A 26,206-nucleotide genomic window follows, 5' to 3' on the forward strand; every position below is an offset into this window, starting at 1 on the left:
TTCAGTATTTCTTACCTAGTTTAAAGAGTACCTCCCTCTCCAGGTCAGACACGTGTTTGGTGGCCTCCTCCAAGGAGCTGCTGAGCCTCATTTTGGGCCTCAGCAGCTCCAGGGTGTCACTGATCATGTAGTCGATGTCGATGGGGAACGGGTGATCGTTGGTCCAAACCTCGGTGCTCTTCTTCCACCAGATGTAGCGCTGCAGACACACAGAACATTATTATTATTTAACATGGAAGACCAGACAGTCTCTGGATTCATATGAAAATTGCAAAAGAAAAATAATACAATTTCTACAATATTCTGGATAATCAGGATCAAGATACTGAGAGTCTTGAGACAGGAAGTGGAGGTTAATTAGCTGTAAAACTTGCCTGGAAGTAGATGAGGAAGCAGTCGAGTTTCCGCTTGCTTGACCCTCGATCAAAGTACTGTCCGCAGGTATCGAGCAGAGTGCAAACCAGCCGGATCCGGAACAGATGCTCCGGAGGATCCAAAGCGCTGGGGCTGCCGTCCTGATTTATCCCGAAAGAGATGAAGGAGAAGAGGGTCCTGAAAATAACCGCCGACTCCACCATGCGGTAGTTGTAAAGTTCGCCGAGGAACTTAGCGCTGCTGATGCGTCGCTGATTGAACTTCGGCTGGTTCACCTGGAGGTAAAAGGAAATATAATAATAATATGTTTATTTAGTATGTATAAAGTAGGAAACGACCGATATGGCTTTTTCAACGCCGATACCGATACCGATTATTAGTAATCAAGGAGACCGATAACCGATATTTGGAACCGATATACATTTGCAATAAAATCAGAAAATCTTGGTGTCAAAATGTAGAATAACACAAACTCCAACACACCTCAACTTCTTTGAAATGCATTTAAGCATATATTATGTTTAATTAACTTTTAAACATCTTACAACTGGTTTCCTCTCTGTGCCCTTTTCTTTAGTGCAGTCATCTGCAATGAGTTAGAGAGAGAGAGACAAGAAGTGGGGCTGCAGGCTGACATGCTTAACTAACAATAATGCTTAATTTATTAGATCTGTCTATCTAGCATAACATCCCAATAAGCTGCTAGCAACTGCAAAACACTAGTGCTAGCTAATGTTTTGCAAACTATTAAAAGTGAGGCTATCACAGTAGACCTAACGTTAGTCTCGTCGCCTCACTTCTAATATTTTGCTAAACATTTGCTAGATACATGTTGGCTAGCTAATGAGCTTCACATATCAACCTGAAAAACTGCGAGGCCCCACTCGCAGCCCCCCCCCCCCCCCCGCACCACAGTTACTCCGCTGCGAGACGCTGCACGCACCCCCAACTCTGACTGACTTCCCGCGTCCCTGTGTAACTGGGAAACTGATAGAATTGGATCATAAGATCGTGGTGTTTTTGAAACTTCAGCATAGGGGATAGGGATGTTTATTGAACTTCGGTTTAACACATGTATGGCTCTGCCGCTCAGCGCTGCTGCTTGCTTCAGTCTGTGTCTGCGTTCTTTCGCACCTGCCTGTAATCTGAGAAGGTCCCGCCTCTCTGGCTCCCGCCCGGAAAATCTTCAGTAATAGCCTATCAGATAGCGCTGTGGGCGGGACATTGCTCGTGTACACAGAGTGGTGACTGCAGCCAGAGAAACGGCCGCATCAGAGCCAAAGTTTTATCGGCAATTTGATAAAAAAAAGGCCGATACCGATAATCGGTCAAATGCGGAATATCGGCCCCGATAAGCCGATTATCGGTCGACCCCTAGTATAAAGAAAGCGTAATTAGACAGTTACTTACTCTTACTTTGGATATGACAGTTTACAATATCATGAGATAAATACTATGAAAACTTGTTAAACTCTGGATGGTTGGACTGATTTGAGACAAACAGTGTTACATATTAACTCTGTCATGTGTTCAGCCAAGCTAAAAGGTGGTGTGCAAAACCTCGTGAGCATGAAGCCAGACAGCATTCTCTCGTGTCAAAAACATCTAATAATAATGACAGCAGCAACACTTCCTCCTGTCAAACCGTCAATTAAGATTAGCAACTGTTTTTATTGACTTCCTGTCCTGTCGCTGAACCCAACTCCACATTCTGCCCTCATCAGGAAATAACCTTAGCGCAAGAGTCCCGTTAATACAGCTGCGTGCCTTACAGCGAGATAAATCTTGTTTTTGAAAGGCTAAACAAAAGCCCTATGTCTAATCGATCTTTGTATCTATAGTCTGTTACTTAGCAAGAGTTACTACATCCCAGTGGGTCTGCATCCCCGAAACTCTTAAGAGGAGCTGATCAATTATTCATGCCAAAAGTTTGTCTTTTGTTATATTGAACAAAGAATAAAGAAAGTCAATATACAAGTGGAATGGATCTGAAATGCAGGAACAGAGCTACTTCCTCCTCAGAGGATAAAGAAGTTCTGCTTACAGTCTCTCTATATATTCATGAGAGGAAACAACTGGTCCTCCATCCCATCATTAAACCACTAAACCCCCAGTCCTTAACCATTTAATCCCCCTTGTACACTTCCTTTGCCTCCTGAAAGGTAAATCCTTAACATATGTAAATATACACACCTGAACTTTTGAAGGAACATCCATAACATTCATCTGTTTGTAACTTATCAATATTCCAATTACTTGTATTTAGACTATTCTGCACAATTTCTGTTATATTCTATTTTATCTGTCTTATTGTGTTGCACTGTTGGAGGAGGAGCCTGTGACCTAAGATGTTCATGTGTACATAACTACTAGGGATGGGTATCGTTAAGGTTTTAACGGTACTACTACTTTTATCGATACCGCTTATCGATCCGGTCTTTTAACGGTTCTCTTTTGAGAAATAAATAAACAAATTGTGAACAAAACTTTTTATTTAAATTAAATACATAATATTTCACATCAAAAGAAACAAATCGTATTAAATAATGTGATGACAGAATAGCTGAAACTTTAACTAAATAAAGAGTAACTCTGTTTCCTCTAATCAGTAACCCATGTTTGTATCATGTAGTTAACTCTGTGTGTTGCTGCTAGCATACATAACACCTGACGTGGAAACGTTACTCTGGACGGGGCTACAGAGCTGCTAGAAAGACAGTGGAACCCGGTGCATTCCTCCGTCTGGATGTGGAGCACTTTTGATAAATGTTTAGACACATTGCTCGTGTTCCCGCCCTCACATGATAAACTCTTATTGCACTTTAGTCAAGGAGCATCGAGACGGGTAAAGTTTAACCACCTCGGAGCGCGTTCTCTCCGCCATCTCCTCCGTGTGTGTGTTGCTGCATGTAGCAGAGTGTGTGTGTGTTGCTGCATGTAGCAGCTGCGTGTGTGTAAACTGCACCGCCCCCTCAGGCAGGAGAGAGAGAGATCTCGTCTGGATTGGAAAGATCGAAAATACTAAAAATAATCATAGACGTATTCTGCAGTCTTTTTGCGTATTAGAAACGGAGTTGGTGAAACTAAAACTGCAATATAATCTTTGTGAAGCAATAATACATATACATATTTTTACATGTCTCCAGTACCGATAAAAAGACCGATAACGTGGGAGCTTAACGGTACCACGGTCTTTAATAATTTAGCCCCGGGGGCCCGTTTAATACCGGGGCTCGGTACCCATCCCTAGTAACTACACTGTAGCTCTGTACACATGGCAATAGAAGCCTTGAATCCTTGAAACATATGTCTCTGTTAAATACATACAAGACTAAAAAAAATACAATTTAACAGTGTAAAAGGCAATCAGAGTATAAGACCCTTCCTCCTCACCTCCATGCCCAGCCGGATGTCCTCCAGCACCCCGTCCACCACGTGGATCCCGACGTCCTCCTGGTACGCCACCAGCCCCGCCAGCAGGTTGGCGACGCAGTGGATGCTGTTGTACTTCACGTTCCAGATGTTCACCATGCAGCAGATCAGGTAGCTCTTCACCTCGGGGTCCTGCCAGGGAAGCTTCCTCATCTGCCGCAGCACCTTCTCCGTGGTCACCTTATAATGATAATAATAAAGCTTTATTTATATAGCACTTTCATGCAGCTCAAAGTGCTTTATAAAATGACACATCACAAGTTAAAAATAAACAACAAGAAATTCCCCTCAGATTATTTGTTAAGAACTTTAAAAAGGTCCATGCAGCGAAATATAGTGTGAATATCGGAGCATCCCTAATAAAAATAAAATAAATAATGGTTTCTCTCTGACAGGTCAAGACAACTGAGTCGATGCAACAATATAAAACCCCATAAAACAAAGTGAACATATAGGTACAACAGAAATAATTTAAAAAATATATAGTAATAAAAATGTCATAATTCTAATAAAACGATTAAAATATTAAAGAAAACAATGTAAAAGAACATTAAAAGTAGGGGGTTGACCTCAGGGCTCGTCCAGGGGCATACAACAACAGTGAGATAAGTGGGTGCCAAACCATTAAGAGCTTTAAATACCAGTAAAACAATTTAAAAATCAATTCTAAAAGACACTGGCAGCCGATGTAGTTCGGATAAAACACCTTGGACAGGTCCTTGTAGAGAAGCTTCCGGATGTACTCCTGCAGCGGCGGCCGCTTCTTCTTCACCGTCTTCTCCATGGGCGGAGGGTTGCAGTAGTAGTAGGCGTTCTCCACCATCGTCACGTAGCGGGCGTCCAGGTGCTGAGCCTGCTTCTTACGCATCATTTGCTCCTGGAAAACACACAGGGAGACGAGTGTTTAACACTAGAGGTCACATTTACCCGCTATTGATTTTCAAGGTACAATGTTCTTTTATTTATCATGTAGAACAGTGAGTTTTGATCGCACAGGGATGAAATGTCAGGTGAACAATATTGTCAAAGCGTCAAGGATATATGATAAGAAAAAAAATACAAATACAATTAATTAATTAAACAATTTCCAGCAGCTCCTCTGACAGCAGGTCCATGGCATGTTGGTCCGGTCATGTTGAATTTGCCTGTGGAGTCGATGAGATTGACAATGTCTGGCTTCTCTCTCTGCTGTGCTGGTCTGGAAGGATGAGGGGTGGTGTTAGTCTGTGGGCTAGGGGTGGTGTTCATCTGTGTGATGGGGGGAGATCTGGGAGTTGGGTTAGCCTGTGGGCTAGAGATGGAGCTGGGGGTAGAGGGTGGCTGCTGAGTTGGAGGGTTCTGGCTGCTCTCAATGGGGGTCACAGGGTTCTGGTTGTGGTCTGGGTGTGAGTCCAGCTGCTCTTTCAGGGCCTGTGCAACTCTCTCTGTCTCCTGAAGCTCCTCAGATAGAGTAGTCAGTTCTCTCCTATAGCTTTGTCCCTCCTCTCTCAGCTCCCTCACCTCCTCTGTCAGAGCGGCCAGCCGTGCCATGTGACTCTCTCTGTCCTGCTGCAGCTCTCGCACCTCAGTCCTCACGGTGGACAGCTCTCTCCTGTGGCTGTCTCTGTCCTGCCTCAGCTTGGTGAGCTCTGTGCTGATGGCAGACGAGTCCCCCTGGACCGTGGTGTCCTGGGTTGGCTGTTGGCTGATCAGCTCTCGCAACTGTACGAGCTCTCTCTCCAACTCTGTGAACTTCACCTTCAGGTCAGTGATGGTGTGGTTCAGCTGGGGGTCCTGGGCCTGTTCTGGGCCGGCGGGTTCTCCCTCCTCAGGGTCAGCAGTGGGGCAGCCAGAAGTGGGGGTGGTGTCCTTCTCTGGCAGGGTGTGGTTGTTCTAAGTGGGGGCAGATTTCTCCTGTTGGGCCCGTTCCTTTATAAGGAGAAAGTCCAGTTCAAATTGTGTGAGGTTCTCCTGCACCATGACAGTCCCGTTCTTATAGATGTTGACTGTTGTCATGACAGTGTCTGGGTCTTCTACCTCTTTAATTTTGAGTTTCCAGCCATTGCAGATCCCCTCTTTCTTCACAGAAGGGTAGTGGGCACTTATGGCGGCGTGCCATGCTAATGGCTGGTCTGTGAGGAAGATCAGATTGCTGACTTCTCCACTCTTGTACAGGTCAGCAAAGAGAGTCTCTGGTCTATCCTTCAACAGTTTTAGTTTGTATGCCTTCCTGGCACTGTCATTTTTTACCTCTTGTGGGTATACAAGAGGAACAGCCTCTGTACAGGCTGTGGCTGAAGCCATGGGGCTCTGCTGCTGCCGAACTGCTGCTGTTGTTACTCCTGAATGCCTCTTCTTAGCTTGGTGTTAGTTAGCTAGCAGGACAGTTAGGCAAATCGTCAGATTGGCAGTTGGTTAGCAGTTGGTTACATTCTCTGCTGGGTTCTTCAGTTGAACAGGACAGTTACATTACATTACATTTAGCTGACGCTTTTATCCAAAGCGACTTACAATAAGTGCGTTCGACCAACAAAATACAAACTTGAAGAAAACAGAATCATATAAGTACATCAGGTTTCATAGAGCCAAACATTTCAAGTGCTACTCAGCTGGCTTTAGGTAAGCCAGCCCTTTATTAGTATATAAGTGCTTTGTTAATAATTCTATCGCTCGAAGTGGAGTCGAAAGAGATGAGTTTTTAGTCTCCCCGGAAGATGTGCAAGCTATCTGCTGTCCTGATGTCAATGGGGAGCTCATTCCACCATCTTGGAGCCAGGACAGCAAACCCACGTGTTTTTGCTGATGGGAACTTGGGTCCCCCTCGCAGCGAGGGTGCAGCGAGCCGTTTGGTTGATGCAGAGCGGAGTGCACGCGCTGGGGTGTACGGTTTAACCATGTCCTGGATGTAGGAAGGGTCAGATCCATTCGCAGCACGGTAAGCAAGTACCATTGTCTTGAAGTGGATTCTAGCAGTTACCGGAAGCCAGTGAAGGCAGCGGAGGAGCGGAGTGGTGTGGGAGAATTTAGGAAGGTTGAAGACCAGACGAGCCGCTGCATTCTGGATGAGCTGCAGAGGTCGGATGGCACATGCAGGTAGACCAGCCAGGAGGGAGTTGCAGTAGTCTAGGCGTGAGATAACGAGAGCCTGGACCAGAACCTGAGTCGCTTTCTGAGTCAGCTGGGGACGTATCTTCCTGATGTTGTAAAGCGTGTATCTGCAGCAGCGGGTTGTAGCAGCGATGTTTGCAGTGAAGGACAGGTTGTTATCTAGGGTCACACCCAGATTCCTTGCAGTCTGAGTCGGGGAAACAATAGAGGTGCCGATGTTGATTGTCAGGTCAAGAGTTAGGCAAACCGTCAGTTTGGCAGTTGGTTACATTCTCTGCTGGGTTCTTCAGTTGAACAGTGTCGGTTAGCTAGCAGGACAGTTAGGCAAACCGTCAGTTTGGCAGTTGGTTAGCAGTTGGTTAGCAGTTGGTTAGCAGTTGGTTAGCTTATCTGCTGGGTTCTTCAGTTGAACCGTATTTTCCCAAGTTTCTTGCCGTATCTCTTTCTTTTTTTGTTTCCAGGTAGGTCAATCCGTTCCACAGGTGTTTCTTCTTATAATTTTGTCAGAAAAGTTTAAGTTTATCTCATTTTAAAAACAGAAAAGTTGAAATCTTCAGGAGCTCATGATGATGGTGCTGTTCTCATCAAAGGATCTCTCTCTCTATACATCTCTCTCTCTCTCTCTCTCTCTCTCTCTATCTATCCATCTCTCTCTCTCTCTATCTATCCATCTCTCTCTCTCTCTCCATCTCTCTCTCTCTCTATCCATCTCTCTCTCTCTCCATCTCTCTCTCTATCTATAAGGAACCGCAGTAGACAAAAGGCGTTGCTATAGCAACACGTCATGTTTAAGCTGCATTTTCTATGAGGTAAATATTACACTCTGGCAGATATAAGTATAAATGGCAATTTCTTTGCTGATTTTTTCAATCTGACTTCATATAAACAGCAAAAAAATCTAATTTCACTGTTACGACCCTAGGTCATTTGTGTGTATATTTTTCCCTCCTTCTATGTGAGTGAGTGAGTGAGTGAGTGAGTGAGTGAGTGAGTGAGTGTGTGTGTGTGTGTGTGTGAGCAAGCAGGTGGTGCCCGTTAGCTGATTAGCTACCCTCGTCAGGCTGATTGGTCCACCTGAGGAGACGGGAGCATTTTTAAGCTGCAGCCGTGCAGTTCCTCGGAGCCCTCTCTGACTCGACTTCTACTCCTAACACACTTGCGTATTGAGATATCTGTCCTGTGTGTATACTTATACCGTATACCGGTCCTTTTGCTTGTTGTGAAACCTTAGAAAGAGAAACTACCTTTACCTGTCTTTGTAGACACGCTTTGATTTGTTTAGGAGTGAGAAACCCTCTTTTAGTTTGAACCTTTTTCTCCTGTTTACTGGTAAGAGTAGGTAAGAAGCCTGTATTTTATTTTATTTGTTTTGTTAGGCAAGTTTAAGGAAACTCTGTGAAGACGTTGTTTGTTTGGTATGTTGGGGTTGTCTCACCTCTCTTTGAGTTATTCAATCTCAAAAAGCTGATTTTCCTGTGTCGTTTACCATTTCTTGGGAGTGGGAAGAGTTGGGAGAGGGCAATTTTATGCTGCGCCTAGGTTCCCCTAGATCTGGGCGTAACATTCACGCATCCTTAATTAATGTCACTTTCCAAAGATAGACCAACTGTTATTGGTGGAAGTTTTTAGAAGCTTGTTCTACCATTTTGAAACCACTGCGCCGGAAACAGGTGTATTTTGTTTTGTTGAGTCTTTCTAGGTTTCAGAGAGTTTTCAAGTCTGTCTTCAACTAAATAAATACAATCTTTAAAATCAGTTTCCTCACCAGTAAGACGCTGGTGCGCAGGTGGGACTCGGGGGATCTGAAGAGGAAGCGTCCGCTCGTCTCCAGCAGCGTGCACGCCATCTCTATGTGGTGATGGGTGAAATCTGACAGCAGCATCTGTTCAAAAAACACACATTTAATATTATAAATGATCCCATTATAGATAAAAGAAGACACAGAGAAAGATGTTTTCCTCCCACCTTGAGACAGTGAAGCGTGTCAGTCTTTGGGAACATCTTGAACTTGGCCAGTTCTCCGATAAATCTGACCGTTTTATTTTTGGTCTCGATGTTGATCTGGTCCTTCTTACGCATCTACGGCACAAACAGCAAGATGTCAGAAAGAAAGACGTTGTAACTCAGGGGTGGGCAATTCATTTTTACAAGGGGCCACATCAGAAACCCGAGCTGTGTTGGGGGGCCGAATCAAAATAACTTAATTCTGCTCAATATACATTTTCTCCCAGTACATTACATATTTGTATGAGCTGTTACTGGTAATCAAAAGAATACGAATATTCCCTTGTGGGTCAAATACTCCTATACGAGGTAATAAACAGTAAAAACAATAATTTAATCAGTATTTAATTACATTTTTAACACGTTAATCTTCACAAATACTGAAAAGGTGTTTTACAGTAAGTTAAAGATGAGGAATTAATCAACTTAAAAAATAAATGAGTGCTTTTGATGTTTTTCAGTTTGACTTGTTCAGTGAGAAAAATCCAGTCTATCTTCTAATGTAATGTATTATAAACATAGTTTAGATTCTTAAGTGGGCCCTGAGTTAAAAAAGGTCACGGGCCCGCCCCGTAGTTTCAGAGCCCAAAGGCTTGACGTTGTTGTTGTTGTTGTTAGTTGGATGGTGGGAGTTTCTAGCGAGAGATATGGATACAAGTAAAGGTGCTTTAAACAGCAAGCCAAGCCCCCAGCTGATGCTCAGCCCCGCTCCTGCCGCTCGCTTGCGAAAGACCACGCTTGAAAGTTTACCGGGGAGACGCCTGGACAACAACAGCGATAGCTAAATGGGGGGCTACAGAGAGAGAGAGAGAGAGAGAGAGAGAAGAGAGAGAGAGAGAAGAGAGAGAGAGGGAGAGAGAGAGAGAGAAGAGAGAGAGAGAGAGATTCCAGGTTGTTGTGTTGAGAATATTCAAGAGAATATTTGTCATTGTTCAAATGATAATAAACAAACATTTGCATAAAGCATATTTGTCCACTCACATGTTGATAAGAGTATTAAAAACTTGAAAAATATTCCTCTAAGGTGCATTTAGAACATCAAAAATATGAGATTAATTAGGGATTAAATATTTTTGTCGACTGACAGCCCTAGTAATATTAGTATATAAGAGGACGTACGTGGAACCTGAAGTCTCCCTTCAGCATGGAGCACAGATCCTCACCCACGTCCGACATGCAGGGATGGAGAGTGGCCACCAGGCGAGAGTAGAAGGGAAGGAGGTCCAACCTGCAGGAGAAGGAGGAAGCAGTGATGTGAAGATATTCAGACCAAAACCTATGATGATATCGCCCCCTGGTGTTCTGTGGAGGTACACTGTGTTCTGTATTCTCCTTAAAGCCAATCAGATCAGCCTACTCACTGTAGTGCTCCCTACCATCCGTTTCCCCTGAATATCCTGTCCCTATCATTTGTGTCCACTTTAATTGTCTTCTCCATGATGGTATGTTTGTGTTGTCGTGTTCTGTTGCTTTTACCTCTTAGAATATTTAACAAATTGTACGGTGTCCTTGGGTGTCATGAAAGGCACCTTAAATAAAATGTATTATTAATAAATCCATGACAAGACTCACATATTTTGCACATTTCTGTTCAACACTATCCCTTTTATGGGATATGTTGACATCGATAAACACCCAGCTATGAACAAATCCTAGCTTGAATAGAAACGTCGATAAGTTTACGATGTATTTTCTAGGTTTGCTTTCACTTGTGTGATCTTCATTGTCTTTTTTAAAAGCTTATTAAGATGCTGGAGGGACTAAACTCAGGCCCAATCCCAAACCACGCCCTACACCCTACCCCTCCGTGACGGAGTCAACTCAACGAGGCTCCCTCCTGTCAGATGGAGGGAGTAAATACAGCAGCAAGCTTTGGGACGGCCTCCCCTCTCTCCGGCAGAAACAGGAAGTGCCGTAACTGTATGTATCAACGGTTTCAAATCAGCATCTCTTAGACAAAAAGTTTAAATGAATAACTCAAATAAAACTCCAAACATCTTTCATTGTGTTTCAAAGCTCTTTTAGTTTTAAACCTGATGTTTATAAGCTTCTTAGTTTTTGCAACGGTCTGTAAATACACAACTTTATAATAAAATGCACACATTTACCTTTTTCTAGACTAAACACAGGTTTGATCCTAAGTTAAAACATATGAGGTTATCATGAGGTTGTTAACATCGCAGTTTATCAGTGGATGTTTGCTGGAACTACTTGTAAACAGCGTGTTTCCTGACGGACACACACAGCGTGACTCCGGTCAGGTAGAGACCGGTCTCAAGTCAGCACCGCTGCAGACTCGCTGTTTGAGGGCTTGATAGCCCACTCCCCCTCCACACCGCTCCACACTCGTTGCTTTGGAACAGCACTTAATGTGGCGGACCCTCCGCGTGAACGCGCAAACGGAGGGGTAGTGTGTAGGGGTAGGGTGTACGGGTAGGGTGTAGGGGTAGGGTGTAGGGGGTAGTTTGGGATTGGGCTTATGACTCTTTGCTAAGGGCTGCTTCTATGTAGTGGTTGTAGATGAACAAAGCCCTACCTCTGCCTGGGGACGGTGAAGAGCGCTCTGACCAGTTTCCTCCGGTTGGATTTGGTGTTCATGTTCATGCAGAAATCCATGGCCGCCTGCAGGAGTCAACACAGAGCTCACAAACTCAATCAACATCCTCCTCCTGCCATTACTCATCTGTAACTATATGTGTCTCTCAGGTGAAAGATGCCTGTGTCACGTAATCAAACACAAAGCAAGCATTACGGCATACAGCCACAACGTTTAAAATGTCAAGCACTCTTGTTGTATCTCCGTATAAATCACCTTGTCTATGAGGTCTCTGTTGACACAGTTGGGCAGCTGCTGGATGAAGGCGTCAACAATCAGCTTCAGGTGAGACCCCGTGTTGGCCTCTTCATCCTCTTGTTCTACACACACACACACACACACACACACACACACACACACACCACACACACACACCACACACACACACCACACACACACACACACACACACACACACACACACACACACACACACACACACACACACACACACACACACACACACACACACACCACACACACACACACACACACAGAGTAAAATACATGTAAGAATTAAACTAAGATTTTTGGTTTGTTTTTAAATCTACTCACTCTCCCTCATTAAGACATTCTTGATATACGATCATCAAATAAGCAAATATTATAGGCATTGCTTCCCCGAACAACGCTGCTTGCACTAGGTTGACCGGGGAAAAAAGGTTTTAAATTATATACAGTTAAGTAACTTCATGGGAACACTATTCAAATACACCATCTTGGTAAGTACAGAGTTGATTTTCCAGAACGATGCTCATGTTCACTGTTTGGAAAACACTGAACGTACTCTTCCAGTCTGAGAGTCACATGATAACAAAGGTATCAACTGTAGCTGTGAACATGACAGGATGTGTGATTACCTAGAAGAGCATCTGGACTGTTTGAGGCAGATGATAGCTATGTGATTAACATGATGATTCAGCCTCTATGGAGAGAGACATCAAGCATGCTCATTTCTGACGTGGAGCTAATCTGAAGTAAACATTGAATACTGCTTTCTATTCCTCCATCTTGTGACTGTGTAACTCCCTCTCTTGGATATCAGCATGTGAAGGACACTGTTCAGGAACTAGTTGATGCTCTGTATGTGATGACTCCTTCCATTCTGGAGAGGATCACAGACACATGGATCCTGAGGCTGAAGCTCAAGCCGGGGACCAGGGAGATTCTTCTAACATTTACCTTGCTCATCCAGCAGTTTCTTGGCCAGCTCTTCACTCTCCGCCTCGTCGGGTCCCTCCAGCTCCAGAGGTTCGTCTGCGATGTCCAGAGCCTCGAGCTCCAGCTCCAGTTCCTCTGTGGTGCTCGCTGCTGCCTCCTTCCCGTCTTTCCCGTCTGAACAAAACAACATTAAAGGTCCCCTATTATACTGTTCTTCATCAATATATCACAGGTCTCAGATATAAACAGAGCCTGTCTCTGATTGGCTGAAACACCAAACAGATCATTGCAGCATTACCCATAATCCCCTCTGTTTCAGCCCTGTTTCCAAAGTGCTGATTCTCTGTCTGTTACTTTAGATGGAAATAAGGAGCCCCTCCCCACGCCCCTCTGAGAGAGATTTGGTTACAAAGAACTCAATGGAGCTCTAGAGGAGATTCAGGTGATAAGGGGGGGGGGGTTACCTTGGTTGCTGATTGGCTAATGGCTAAAGACAAAACATCGTTATGACATCATCAAGTGGCCGAAATCTGATCAGCTCATTTTCAGACAGGTTTTTATAGAAATGGATCAAAAAGAGAGAGAATCTTTGTTCCTGAAACTTTCAGAGTCTCTTTCCACAGAGGGGACACATGTTGATGTAGGAGAGACATGAAGAAGAGGGGACACATGTTGATGTAGAAGAGACATGAAGAAGAGGGGACACATGTTGATGTAGAAGAGACATGAAGAAGAGGGGACACATGTTGATGTAGAAGAGACATGAAGAAGAGGGGACACGTGTTGATGTAGAAGAGACATGAGAAGAGGGGACACATGTTGATGTAGAAGAGACATGGAAGAGGGGACACATGTTGATGTAGAAGAGACATGAAGAAGAGGGGACACATGTTGATGTAGAAGAGACATGAAGAAGAGGGGACAAGTGTTGATGTAGAAGAGACATGAAGAAGAGGGGACACGTGTTGATGTAGAAGAGACATGAAGAAGAGGGGACACATGTTGATGTAGAAGAGACATGAAGAAGAGGGGACACAGTTGATGTAGAAGAGACATGAAGAAGAGGAGACACATGTTGATGTAGAAGAGACATGAAGAAGAGGGGACACATGTTGATGTAGAAGAGACATGAAGAAGAGGGGACACATGGTTGATGTAGAAGAAGAGACATGGAGAAGAGGAGGACACATGTTGATGAAGAATAGACATTGAAGAAAGAAGAGGGGACACATGTTGATGTAGAAGAGACATGAAGAAGAGGGGACACATGTTGATGAAGAAGAGACATGGAGAAGAGGGGACACATGTTGATGTAGAAGAGACATGGAGAAGAGGGGACACATGTTGATGTAGAAGAGACATGGAGAAGAGGGGACACATGTTGATGAAGAAGAGACATGGAGAAGAGGGGACACATGTTGATGTAGAAGAGACATGAAGAAGAGGGGACACATGTTGATGTAGAAGAGACATGGAGAAGAGGGGACACATGTTGATGTATAAGAGACATGAAGAAGAGGGGACACATGTTGATGAAGAAGAGACATGAAGAAGAGGGGACACATGTTGATGTAGAAGAGACATGGAGAAGAGGGACACATGTTGATGTAGAAGAGACATGAAGAAGAGGGGACACATGTTGATGAAGAAGAGAACATGGAGAAGAGGGGACACATGTTGATGTAGAAGAGACATGAAGAAGAGGGGACACATGTTGATGTAGAAGAGACATGGAGAAGAGGGGACACATGTTGATGTAGAAGAGACATGAAGAAGAGGGGACACATGTTGATGAAGAAGAGGGGACACATGTTGATGTAGAAGAGACATGGAGAAGAGGGGACACATGTTGATGTAGTAGAGACATGAAGAAGAGGGGACATATGTTGATGTAGAAGAGACATGAAGAAGAGGGGACACATGCTGATGTAGAAGAGACATGAAGAAGAGGGGACACATGTTGATGTAGAAGAGACATGAAGAAGAGGGGACACATGTTGATGTAGAAGAGACATGGAGAAGAGGGGACACATGTTGATGAAGAAGAGACATGAAGAAGAGGGACACATGCTGATGTAGAAGAGACATGAAGAAGAGGGGACACATGCTGATGTAGAAGAGACATGAAGAAGAGGGGACACATGCTGATGTAGAAGAGACATGAAGAAGAGGGGACACATGCTGATGTAGAAGAGACATGAAGAAGAGGGGACACATGTTGATGAAGAAGAGACATGAAGAAGAGGGGACACATGGTGATGTAGAAGAGACATGAAGAAGAGGGGACACATGTTGATGTAGAAGAGACGTGAAGAAGAGGGGACACATGTTGATGTAGAAGAGACATGAAGAAGAGGGGACACATGTTGATGTAGAAGAGACATGGAGAAGAGGGGACACATGTTGATGTAGAAGAGACATGAAGAAGAGGGGACACATGGTGATGTAGAAGAGACATGAAGAAGAGGGGACACATGTTGATGTAGAAGAGACATGAAGAAGAGGGGACAACATGTTGATGAAGAAGAAGACATGAAGAAGAGGGGACACATGTTGATGAAGAAGAGACGTGAAGAAGAGGGGACACATGTTGATGTAGAAGAGACATGAAGAAGAGGGGACGCATGTTGATGTAGAAGAGACGTGAAGAAGAGGGGACACATGTTGATGTAGAAGAGACATGAAGAAGAGGGGACCACATGTTGATGTAGAAGAGACATGGAGAAGAGGGGACACATGTTGATGTAGAAGAGACATGAAGAAGAGGGGACACATGGTGATGTAGAAGAGACATGAAGAAGAGGGGACACATGTTGATGTAGAAGAGACATGAAGAAGAGGGGACACATGTTGATGAAGAAGAGACATGAAGAAGAGGGGACACATGTTGATGAAGAAGAGACGTGAAGAAGAGGGGACACATGTTGATGTAGAAGAGACATGAAGAAGAGGGGACGCATGTTGATGTAGAAGAGACGTGAAGAAGAGGGGACACATGTTGATGTAGAAGAGACGTGAAGAAGAGGGGACACATGTTGATGTAGAAGAGACATGGAGAAGAGGGGACACATGTTGATGTAGAAGAGACATGAAGAAGAGGGGACACGTGTTGATGTAGAAGAGACATGAAGAAGAGGGGACACATGTTGATGTAGAAGAGACATGTAGAAGAGACATGAAGAAGAGGGGACACATGTTGATGTAGAAGAGACATGAAGAAGAGGGGACACATGTTGATGTAGAAGAGACATGAAGAAGAGGGACACATGTTGATGTAGAAGAGACATGAAGAAGAGGGGACACATGTTGATGTAGAAGAGACATGAAGAAGAGGGGACACATGTTGATGTAGAAGAGACATGAAGAAGAGGGGACACATGTTGATGTAGAAGAGACATGGAGAAGAGGGGACACATGTTGATGTAGAAGAGACATGAAGAAGAGGGGACACATGTTGATGTAGAAGAGACATGAAGAAGAGGGGACACATGTTGATGTAGAAGAGACATGGAGAAGAGGGACACATGTTGATGTAGAAGAGACATGAAGAAGAGGGGACACATGTTGATGTAGAAGAGACATGGAGAAGAGGGGACACATGTTGATGTAGAAGAGACATTGAGAAGAGGGGACACATGTTGATGTAGAAGAGACATGAAGAAGAGGGGACACATGGTGATGTAGAAGAGACATGAAGAAGAGGGGACACATGTTGATGTAGAAGAGACATGAAGAAGAGGGGACACATGTTGATGTAGAAGAGACATGTAGAAGAGGGGACACATGTTGATGTAGAAGAGACATGAAGAAGAGGGGACACATGTTGATGTAGAAGAGACATGTAGAAGAGACATGAAGAAGAGGGGACACATGTTGATGTAGAAGAGACATGAAGAAGAGGGGACACATGTTGATGTAGAAGAGACATGAAGAAGAGGGGACACATGTTGATGTAGGAGAGACATGAAGAAGAGGATTTTTCATAATCGGTGACCTTTAAGTCAGAACAAAATCAAATGTTCTCCGTCTGTCGTTGTGATCATCATCAACGTACCTTTGCCTTCATCCTTGTCTTTGCCCTTGTCGTTGTCCTTGAAGAGGATGGCGGGCACGAAGGCCTTCAAGTCCACCAGGTTCTCGTAGAAGTTACGAGCGTCTTCGTCTTCCCAGATCCCGCCTTCCAGGTCGTACTCTCCGGGCTTCCCGGGAGTGAAGATGTCGATCCCAGGGCCGTGCTCTGAGAGAGTAAAAAGGAGACAAATAAACATGAGATACATGTTGACCTCACAGGAGTCACTGTTCGACAACAAAACAGGGTACGTACACTATCTATCTAAACCCAAACGTCCACAGACTCGCAGCCTTTATCATAATATCTAAGTTGCTATGAGAACTATCGCAAATGAGGAAGTTTAGAGAATTAACTTCTAATAGTTTATACCTAAAGAAGTAAATGCAAATGGCTTCAATGCCTCTTGAGTAGGGAGGGGTACCGAGCCCCGGTATTAAAGGGGCCCGGGGCTGAATTATTAAAGACCGTGGTACCGTTAAGCTCCGACGTTATCGGTACTGGAGACATGTAAAATATATATGTCATATGTATTATTGCTACACAAAGATTATATTGCAGTTTTAGTTTCGCCAACTCCGTTTCTAATACGCAAAAAGACTGCAAAATGCGTCTATGATTATTTTTAGTATTTTCGATCTTTCCAATCCAGACGAGATCTCTCTCCCGTCTGTGTGCGAGGGGGCGGGGCAGTTTACACACACGCAGCTGCTACATGCAGCAACACACACACACGGAGGAGATGGCGGAGAGAAGCGCTCCAAGGTGGTTAAACTTTACCCGTCTCGATGCTCCTTGACTAAAGTGCAATAAGAGTTTATCATGTGAGGGCGGCAACACGAGCAATGTGTCTAAACATTTATCAAAAGTGCTCCACATCCAGACGGAGGAATGCACCGGGTTCCACTGTCTTTCTAGCAGCTCTGTAGCCCCGTCCACGAGGAACGTTTCCACGTCAGGTGTTCTGTATGCTAGCAGCAACACACAGAGTTAACTCCATGATACAAACATGGGTTAATGATTAGAGGAAACTGAGTTATTTAGTTAGTTAAAGTTTCAGCTATTCTGTCATCAGATTATTTAATACGATTTGTTTCTTTTGATGTGAAATATTATGTATTTAATTTAAATAAAAAGCAATGTTAGTTTACCTTAAAGAGAACCGTTAAAAGACCGGATCGATAAGCGATATCGATAAAAGTAGTAGTACCGTTAAAATCGTAACGATACCCATCCCTACTCTTAAGACTTTTTTCAAGGATCAACAGGAATATTTAAATTCAAAGATATTCCTAACCTTGAAATCATAATATTTAAAACAACCATTTTTCACATTTTCAAGACTTTGTGTGAACTCAGATGAACTGTGGTAAAGAAAGGCCACACACCCTCCTGCACCGTCTTGTCCTGAGGAAGGTCGGGCATGTTTTCGTCCAGCAGGTCGGCCAGAGACTGAGTGTTGGCCAGCAGCTTCTGGTAGGAAGTCGCAAACTCTTCATATTGTTTGTGTCGGTCCTCACTCAGCTCCCCTTTGGAGTGTAGGATACGCCTGAAGAGGACGGGAGAAGGGAAGAGGAGTTATCAACCATAAGGAATCATTTTTATCATTAATTGTTTTTATTGAGCCATAGTCCTGTGTCAAATGTCCTTGCTTGGTTTTATAATATTTAAGTAGAGTAAAAGTCATAGAATTTCCGTCTTAAGTTATGTAAAGGAAATGCTTAAATTAACTAGTTTAGTTTGACCTATTCTAGCCAAATATCACCTGGCTTCTTCCTCCAAAGACATGTTGTTATTGTTAAGTTTGATCTAAGTAAGTATACGACTCTGAATATTCCCGAAAAGGGCGAAACATTAGCATAATTCACCGGACAAATGCTAGTCAAATACGCACGAGGCTGGTACATCTGACACCATCCCAAAAAACAATGGTGATGTGGCCGGTCAAATTTGAACATTAAAAGTAGTTAGAATATAGATAGTGATTTTTATCATTGAATGAAGTAAACCCCGCTGAGGTGCACGAGTCAAGAGCTTTCAAATTCACCTGTTCTGCCTCTCGGTGTTCTGCAGCTCGCGGTGGTCCTTCTTCAGGTGTTTGGTGAGCGAGGTGAAGTATTCCCTCAGCAGGTTCTGGAAGGTCTGCTGCTTCTCCGTGCCGATGATCTCGCTCGGAGGGAAGCTCAGAGCGAACTTCTCAGTGGCCGCTTTCACTTTTCGGGGCAGCAGCCCGGCGATATCGTCCCCGCAGTGCTTACAGAAGCTGATGACCACCGACACATGAGTGTGCGTGTCGCGATCTGTCCCGATGATGCTCTTCAGCTGCTCGTAGATCAGAGACAGCCCCTCCTTGTCTGTGAACAGCCCGACGATGGTGAGCTCGGCGATGAAACGCAGGTCTGTTCGCAGCTTGCTCACGTTGGGCGCCTTCTCCTCCTTCCTCGCCTCAAAGTGCTTCTTCCACGCCTGTAAGAGCAGCGGAGCGAACTCGGTGTAGCGCTGGTGGAAGAGTGAGCAGAGGTGGACCGAGCAGCCCACGTCGGAGATCTTCAGCTTGGCCTCCACCACGGAGCTCACCGCCTCGCCGATGTACTTGCTGAGGTTCAGGGAGCCGAAGTCGTTGGAGAGCGAGTCGCGCTGCTGTTCGGTGAGCGTTCGCAGCTTCTTCACGAAGGCCGTGTTCTTCTTCAGGCTGGAGTCCAGGCGGCTGAAGAAAGCCTCCTCGGGTCGACCCTCCTGGGCGTTTTGGTTCTTGACGCGGAGTTCCTTCCTGCAGTGATGGCGCTCCCAGGCCTCCTGGTGCAGCTGATGGCTCTCCTCCTTCTCCCTGCAGAAATGTATTTATTTGTATACGCTGCTACGGACAGTCTTGCACTAATGCACATTCTCAAAGATATTGAAGTGACTGTTATTTTGTATATATGTGACCCGCTACTCGGAATCAGTCGGAGGTCACAACGGCTCATTTCAAAATAAACGTGGATTCGCGTAAAAAAATAGTTGTTTTTTTTGGAGAACAACAACAATCCTGATATCATTAGAAAGCTAGGACTCTCCTCTTTCCAGCAGCGTATAACTCAACATGTGTCTTCGGGTCAATGCGACTGATTCGATGGAGCAGTCACATATGGATTGTTGTGCTTTTATTTAGGTCTTAACGTGTGCATATGTGTAAATGTGTCTTGGATTGTGTAAATATAGTATATACATATTCTTATATATATTTGCTTTTGTATTCGGGATTGTGGGAAACGGTCTGTACACACAAACTGAAAGAGTGACAATAAAGTTGACGTAAAGCGAAAATGAGTGATGCACCATGAAGACAGACACTGGGGTTTCCTTCCTAAAGGGACATGTTGGAACAAAGATGGGACAATTTGAATGTTTTGTAATGTATAGGATGCGAGTAAGCTATGGGCTATAGTTTGTTTGCTTTTTGTACCTTTTGGTGTATCAGGGTATGTGCAGGAAGTCACATGTAAGACCCTTTAAAGACTTTTTTTAAAGACCCTTTCCATACATTTTACGACCTCATCGCCACTTTGAGTTCTAACCGGTTACCTTGGCGACACACTTTACCTCACATTGACTATATACACAGTGTTGCCAACTTGGCGACTTTGTCGTTAAATTTGGCGGCTTTCCAAACCCTCCGGCTACTTATTTTTGTCAAAAGCGACTAACGACTGATCTAACGACTTGTTATTAGGGACTTTTCAGTCACTTCATCACCTCGTCCACTGTGTGTGCCTCTCTGACTGCGACAAGCTAAACATCCACGTAAGTCATCGTGTCACAGTCTAAACTGTATTCACAAAAGTACAGAAAGGAGTGGGAATCAAACCCTGAGTTTAAAGGATGGTTGAAGACATTTATTGGAGATGACACACTGCCTTTATTGTAAGGGAGATTTCTACTAAAAATATTTCTACTTTTTCTAATAGAGACATTTCTGATCTTCTGTGGTCTGGATTTACTCTGGTGGTTTCAAGTTTGATCCTTGAAGGGGGTGGAACGTTATTTTACCGCCATTACATGATATGCAAATTTGGCGATGACGTCATTTAGGGACTTCTGGCGACTTTTCGGACAGCCAATAGCTACTTTCCCATACTATGGAGTTAGCAACACTGTATACACAGTATTGATTGTCCTTCCTCCTTATCTTCCAACCATTTGGACGCAGACTTGCATTTCCCCATAACGATGTTGTTTAACAACCGGCGTAAACGGGCCTCCGCGCTATCAAGCAGTGAGCGTGCGATGTCCTGTTCAGATGACGTCAAACCCAACGGAGGCAGACTGCAGAATACAACCTCTTTGGACCATTTATATACTTATTGAAAACAAGCTACACAATGTAACACCTTGGAAAATGCCCTTTAATAGCCTTCATTTTCGCTAAATTGATTTATCAACTTGTAATACTTTTTAAGACCCCGCGGACCCCCCCCCCTGCACCATGTAAAGTAATACAAATTCATTTTAGCGTAGAAATAGCATCAATTGGGCGATACAGGATAACAGCATTAAAATGTGTCTTTACTTACTTCAGGAGAGCTGCCTCCTCCTCTCGTTGTTTCCTGGCTTCCTCCTCCTGAAGTTGCTTCTCCTGCTCCTCCTGCAGTTTTTTCTCCTCTTCCTCTTTCTTCTTCTGCTCCTCCTCCGCTTTCACTTTTTCCTCCTCTTTCTTTTTACGATCCTTTTCTTCCCTCTTCTTCTTTTCCTCCTCGAGGCGCTTCCTCTTCTCTTCCTTGCTGCTGTCTTTTTTCCCGCTCATTTTGGCCTCGTCTTTCCCTTTGTCCCGGGCGGACGATGGTCTCCTCTCGCCATCTCGCTCCTTCTCCTTGTCCTTGTTGCTGAAGGTGCAAACATCTTTTTCATCCATGTTTAATGAGCGTTTGCGTTCAGCAGGCATACTGAGGGAAGACGATAAGAGAAAGGTTGTTTATTAGGAGGCGTGTGGCGCAGTGGATAGAGCCTTGGTGTTGGGATCAGGGGGTCACAGGTTCAAACCCCACTGCAGTCAGCATGTCGTTGTGTCCCTGAGACACTTCACCCCAAAGTGCTCCTGTGGGGATTGCCCACAGTATTGAGTATGTGAGTCGCTTTGGATAAAACAAGTAACATGTGATTAATGCTTTAAGAATTTTAAAAACTGTTCCGACCACCTGTTTTCTAATCTACATTGATGTGGTTTCCAGAAATGTCACTGCCAAGCCCCTTGTTGAATTTAACTGACATAAACTAAAGTCGTACACGTTTGAAGTACTTTATTTAAAAGGTCCCATGTCATGGCCATTTCTACTGATCATCATTCCATTGTTGAGGTCTACTAGAATAGATTTACATTGTTCAATGTTCCAAACAGAGTTCCCGTTAGCCGGCAAATCTAAATCTCTCCGGTCAAAGTGTCCGGTCAAAATTATTTCCCTTTAGCGCAATACCGCATCAGTTGCGCCACTTATGTGACAGACAAGAAGAGTATGTGACAGACATGAACAGTCAATTCTAATGTCCAACACGTAATGTGGAGAAAGATGTCCTGTGTGGGTTGATTGTGCGTTGATCTGTTGGTAATGCCTCAGGGTTCCGGTGGGCATGTAAACAAATGCATAATGCTGCGCTATACTTTGTGGCCTCACCCGGTTGCATAGCGACGCTTATTGTTTAGGTGTCTTTTAATAAGCAGGTAGTCCTATCATTAGCTAGAACTAGCTGGATCTGATCGATATGGACATAAACGCGAGTGAAGTCTAATCTGACGGGAGAGAGAGATCAGCTGCTGCTGACGAGTCGACACGCAGCTCTGCATGATCACATGCAGCGGTGAGCGGACAAAACACACTTCAGGTTAGAATATCACACGTAGCTATTTTAATGACCTCTCAAACTACCGTAACTAGTTATAGATATGTTTAGTTTCACTGTCGGGTCTCTCATCACTGATCCCCGAGCTGCATGATACTGACGGGCTGTCAGGAGAGGGAGAGCACTCCGTTTATTATTCCTGTGTTATTATAGTTACTGTTCACTTTTGAATAATGTAGTTAATCTACTATAATTAGTTTGTTTAATATCGAATCATATCAATTTGTTTTAAAGCACAATAAATAACAAAGAAGACCTTTGACCGGCACTTTTCAAATTTTGTCCAGAAGATTTAAACTTTTAACGGACATGTTGACCGGCGAAAAATATTCTAACGGGAACTCTGGTTCCAAACTCTCATTGGTTTCTCACAGCGTCTCTGTAGAGTCTGTGTATTCACTCTCTGTCCTACACGGCTTGTTGGAGCTCCTGCCCCCCCCCCTCCCTGTGAGCCCACTGTGCTCTGATTGGTCAGCTCGCCCACTCTGTTCTGATGAGTCCACCACCGTTACAGCGGAACATCAGTGATTATGTGTTACCATGGCGTTTGTTAGCAACCAGGAAATGACACCAGTGATGACAGACAGATGAGAATGCTGCGTGGGGTCTGGGTGCCGTGTGGGCGGGACGTTGCGCGGCTCTCTGCTGCGGACAGTGTGAGCTGGGTTCATTTCCTGCTTGCTGCGTGGGGTCTGCGAGACATCGAGACCTCGCGAATGGATGCGGTACTGAGGGGGCTGCAGCACCCCCATCTGCGAGGCTCCACTAGCACCCATACCCCCAAACTCGGGGCACCTACAGTGTAAGGGCGCCACAGTTTCGTCGCTGCGAGGCTCCACTAGCACCCCCCCCCCCCCCAGCGCGTCACAGTTTCGCTGCTATGTGTGTGTGTGTGTGTGTGTGTGTGTGTGTGTGTGTGTGTGTGTGTGTGTGTGGGTGTGTGTGTGTGTGAGAGGAGCTCCACGGATTGGTCCATTTGGGTATGGTCACGTCACTGTACCCAGGAAGAAAAAGAGGAATGTCCAACGAGGCGTTCTGGGGCAGCACAGACAGGTCTTCTCTGTGTTAGAGCTTTACTCGCTACAGGGTGTACTTTGAGGGTTTGTGACTCTGCAGACCGTTCACATGCAGAACAACCTTCATAACACAAGGGGACGGGTAATAACCGGAAAAGCATGACATGGGAGCTTTAAGTATTTCTATTTCATCCAACTGTTAACTTTCTACTCCACTACAAATGATAGATACATATTGTACTTTTTAGCACACTTTTTGTTTAGATTATAATGTTTCATCCGCTTCCTGTTCGGTGAAAACCACTGTTGTTCTTTTATATCTTCTGTAAATTCACAATTTTTAAGCTCGATAACGTTTCAAAAAAGCCTGTTGAATCACCTGGAAAATACTTTGTATATTTAAATATATAAAAGGAAGTAGAATTAGCAAAAATAAACATTAAAATGCACCATACATATTAACATTTACAGCAGTGATGTAAGCCCAGATACTTCATGCATTATGGATAAAACACTAACAGAGGTCATTTTACTGCAAAGAAAGTACATGTTTCTAATTAATCCTTTTACCTATTTTGGATTGAATGCAGGACTTTGACTTGTAGTGTTGTACTTTAACAGTGTTGCATAAGTGCATTCAGTTATATGATCAAAATACAGGCTACCTAATCGAAACAATACACCAAAAAACTCTTTATGACTAACATTAAATAAAAAGTAATAATATCCAATATAATTCTCCAACGGCTAAACACCTGACACAAACTGACGCCACTCGTTAGCCACCTAGCCTAGCTTCTTGGTTAGCATGACAATGTTAACTCTCTTTAAGGGTCATACTATCGAAACCAACTGAGTTGTATTTGAGTCATTCATAACACAGATTTATTCGTGGTATTGTAAAGCTATTGTAAGGTTATAAATGTGTACAGAAATGATTCTAAAAATAATAAAAACAGAGTTAGCATTATTAAAGCTAGCACCGTTAGCCACTTGAACGCACGATGTAAACAAACGTTTTGCCAGCTTGAAACTGACAGTTGGTGAATGTTCAATCCTTGAAATGTAAATATAAGAACATATAAAATATAAATATATGCTTAAGTGTTGTTATTTTCGTGTAAATATCTTAGTAACAGAGAAAGATTTACCTGCTAATTGTAGCAAAACAAACATCGGTCATTAGCGCTGGTTTCCGTGTGAAGGACCCTCTCATGTTGCATCCACAATAACGCCTTACTGAAAATGTCCAGATATTTACTTACTTTAAAATTATATTTGTGTCGTGTATGGACACATTCATATTTTGTATTTAATGTTATTGCTTTGTTTCTTTTCCCAGGGGTATTGTATTTTTATTTTGGTTCGTGTCATATGGACAGGCAGTTTTTAAGACAGCTACTCATCGGTGTGCAAAGCAACGGCTGACGGTTTCTTTAAAATCATGTATTCAGTTATGTGTCCACTTAGTCCGTGTACCTTCGTTTCAATTGTTGTTCTGTCTTAAGCCAGTAAATGGAAAAGCGACTGCAATATTGTTTTAGTTTATTAGTTTTAATTAATGTACGGAACTCGCGGGAGTAATTTCAAAAATAAAAGCACACGTCTGTTAAAGTTTGGACGTATAAAGAGATCAACCGACACTTGATAGATAAATATTTTAAGATGTCTTTATAATTACAAGATAAAGGCCTTTAAATAAATGCTTTAATGTGCTCTCTGAGTCTATATCGATAAGACTAGCGTTACAGAGGGCTTTCCATAGTTCGGTTTATTTTGAAAGATATTGACGGATCAATAACTCAAGCAGAAAACACACTTACTGTAAAACTGTGCTTTTGAACTCCCAATGTCCCTGTGCATTGTAGTCTCGATGCTACCCTAATGTAAAGAAAACACAACCTTACATGGAATTAAATTACATTAAAAGCAGAGTAAACTAAATTGGACTTTCATAGGAAAACAAAACCTGTAAAAATAATTTTTTTACAGCATCGCCAAAATGTTCCTTCCCAGGAGATTACAGGTATTTTCCATCACATTCATTCATCTGAACAGCTGCTCTGTGTGTGTGTGTGTGTGTGTGTGTGTGTGTGTAGATAGAATCGGAGGAATGAAACCCCTCTTTAATGGTCACACATGCAGAGCACACAGCACACAGTGAAATTTGGCCTCTGCTTTTAACCCATCCTAATACCAGGAGTCTAGTACTAGGAGCCACTGCTCCTAGTACTAGACTCCTGGTATTAGCTATTGTACAGCGCCCGGGGAGCAATTGGAGTTGGGGGGGAAGGGGGTTGTCAAGTGCCTTGTTCAAGGGCACCACGGCAGGGCAGGAGGTGAACTGGGACCTCTCCAAGTAGCAGTCCACACTTCATATTTAGGTCTGTTCGGGGACTTGAACCAGCGACCCTACGGCTCACAGTCCAAGACCATAGTGACTGAGCCAATGCCGCGCTCGTGTGTGTGTGTGAACAAGGGGTGCTGTTGTAGAGTTATTGACATTACTGAAGGCTCAGCTCAGAGCTACAGGAAATCTAAACAGAAGAGCTGTTCACAGGCGCATTTAGGTGTGGTTGTAATATATGTAGCC

The 26,206-nt window shown here is 43.8% G+C and overlaps 1 protein-coding gene across 1 annotated transcript; it reads right to left on the reverse strand.

The window, feature by feature from the left end:
• Positions 1 to 24,823, reverse strand: upf2 (UPF2 regulator of nonsense mediated mRNA decay). Its single transcript, XM_034233463.1, is given in 16 exon segments — positions 1 to 72; positions 74 to 199; positions 375 to 650; positions 3,769 to 3,987; positions 4,514 to 4,684; positions 8,660 to 8,776; positions 8,860 to 8,973; positions 10,018 to 10,126; positions 11,435 to 11,520; positions 11,711 to 11,814; positions 12,676 to 12,828; positions 16,709 to 16,891; positions 18,112 to 18,272; positions 18,771 to 19,550; positions 21,277 to 21,645; positions 24,765 to 24,823. Coding segments are annotated over 16 exon segments (3,057 nt in total). The 5' UTR covers positions 24,797 to 24,823; the 3' UTR covers positions 1 to 15.
• Positions 24,824 to 26,206: the final 1,383 nt, after the last annotated feature.

Source organism: Gymnodraco acuticeps, unplaced genomic scaffold, assembly GCF_902827175.1.
Source record: "Gymnodraco acuticeps unplaced genomic scaffold, fGymAcu1.1, whole genome shotgun sequence".
In the NCBI taxonomy this organism is placed as follows: Eukaryota; Metazoa; Chordata; class Actinopteri; order Perciformes; family Bathydraconidae; genus Gymnodraco; species Gymnodraco acuticeps.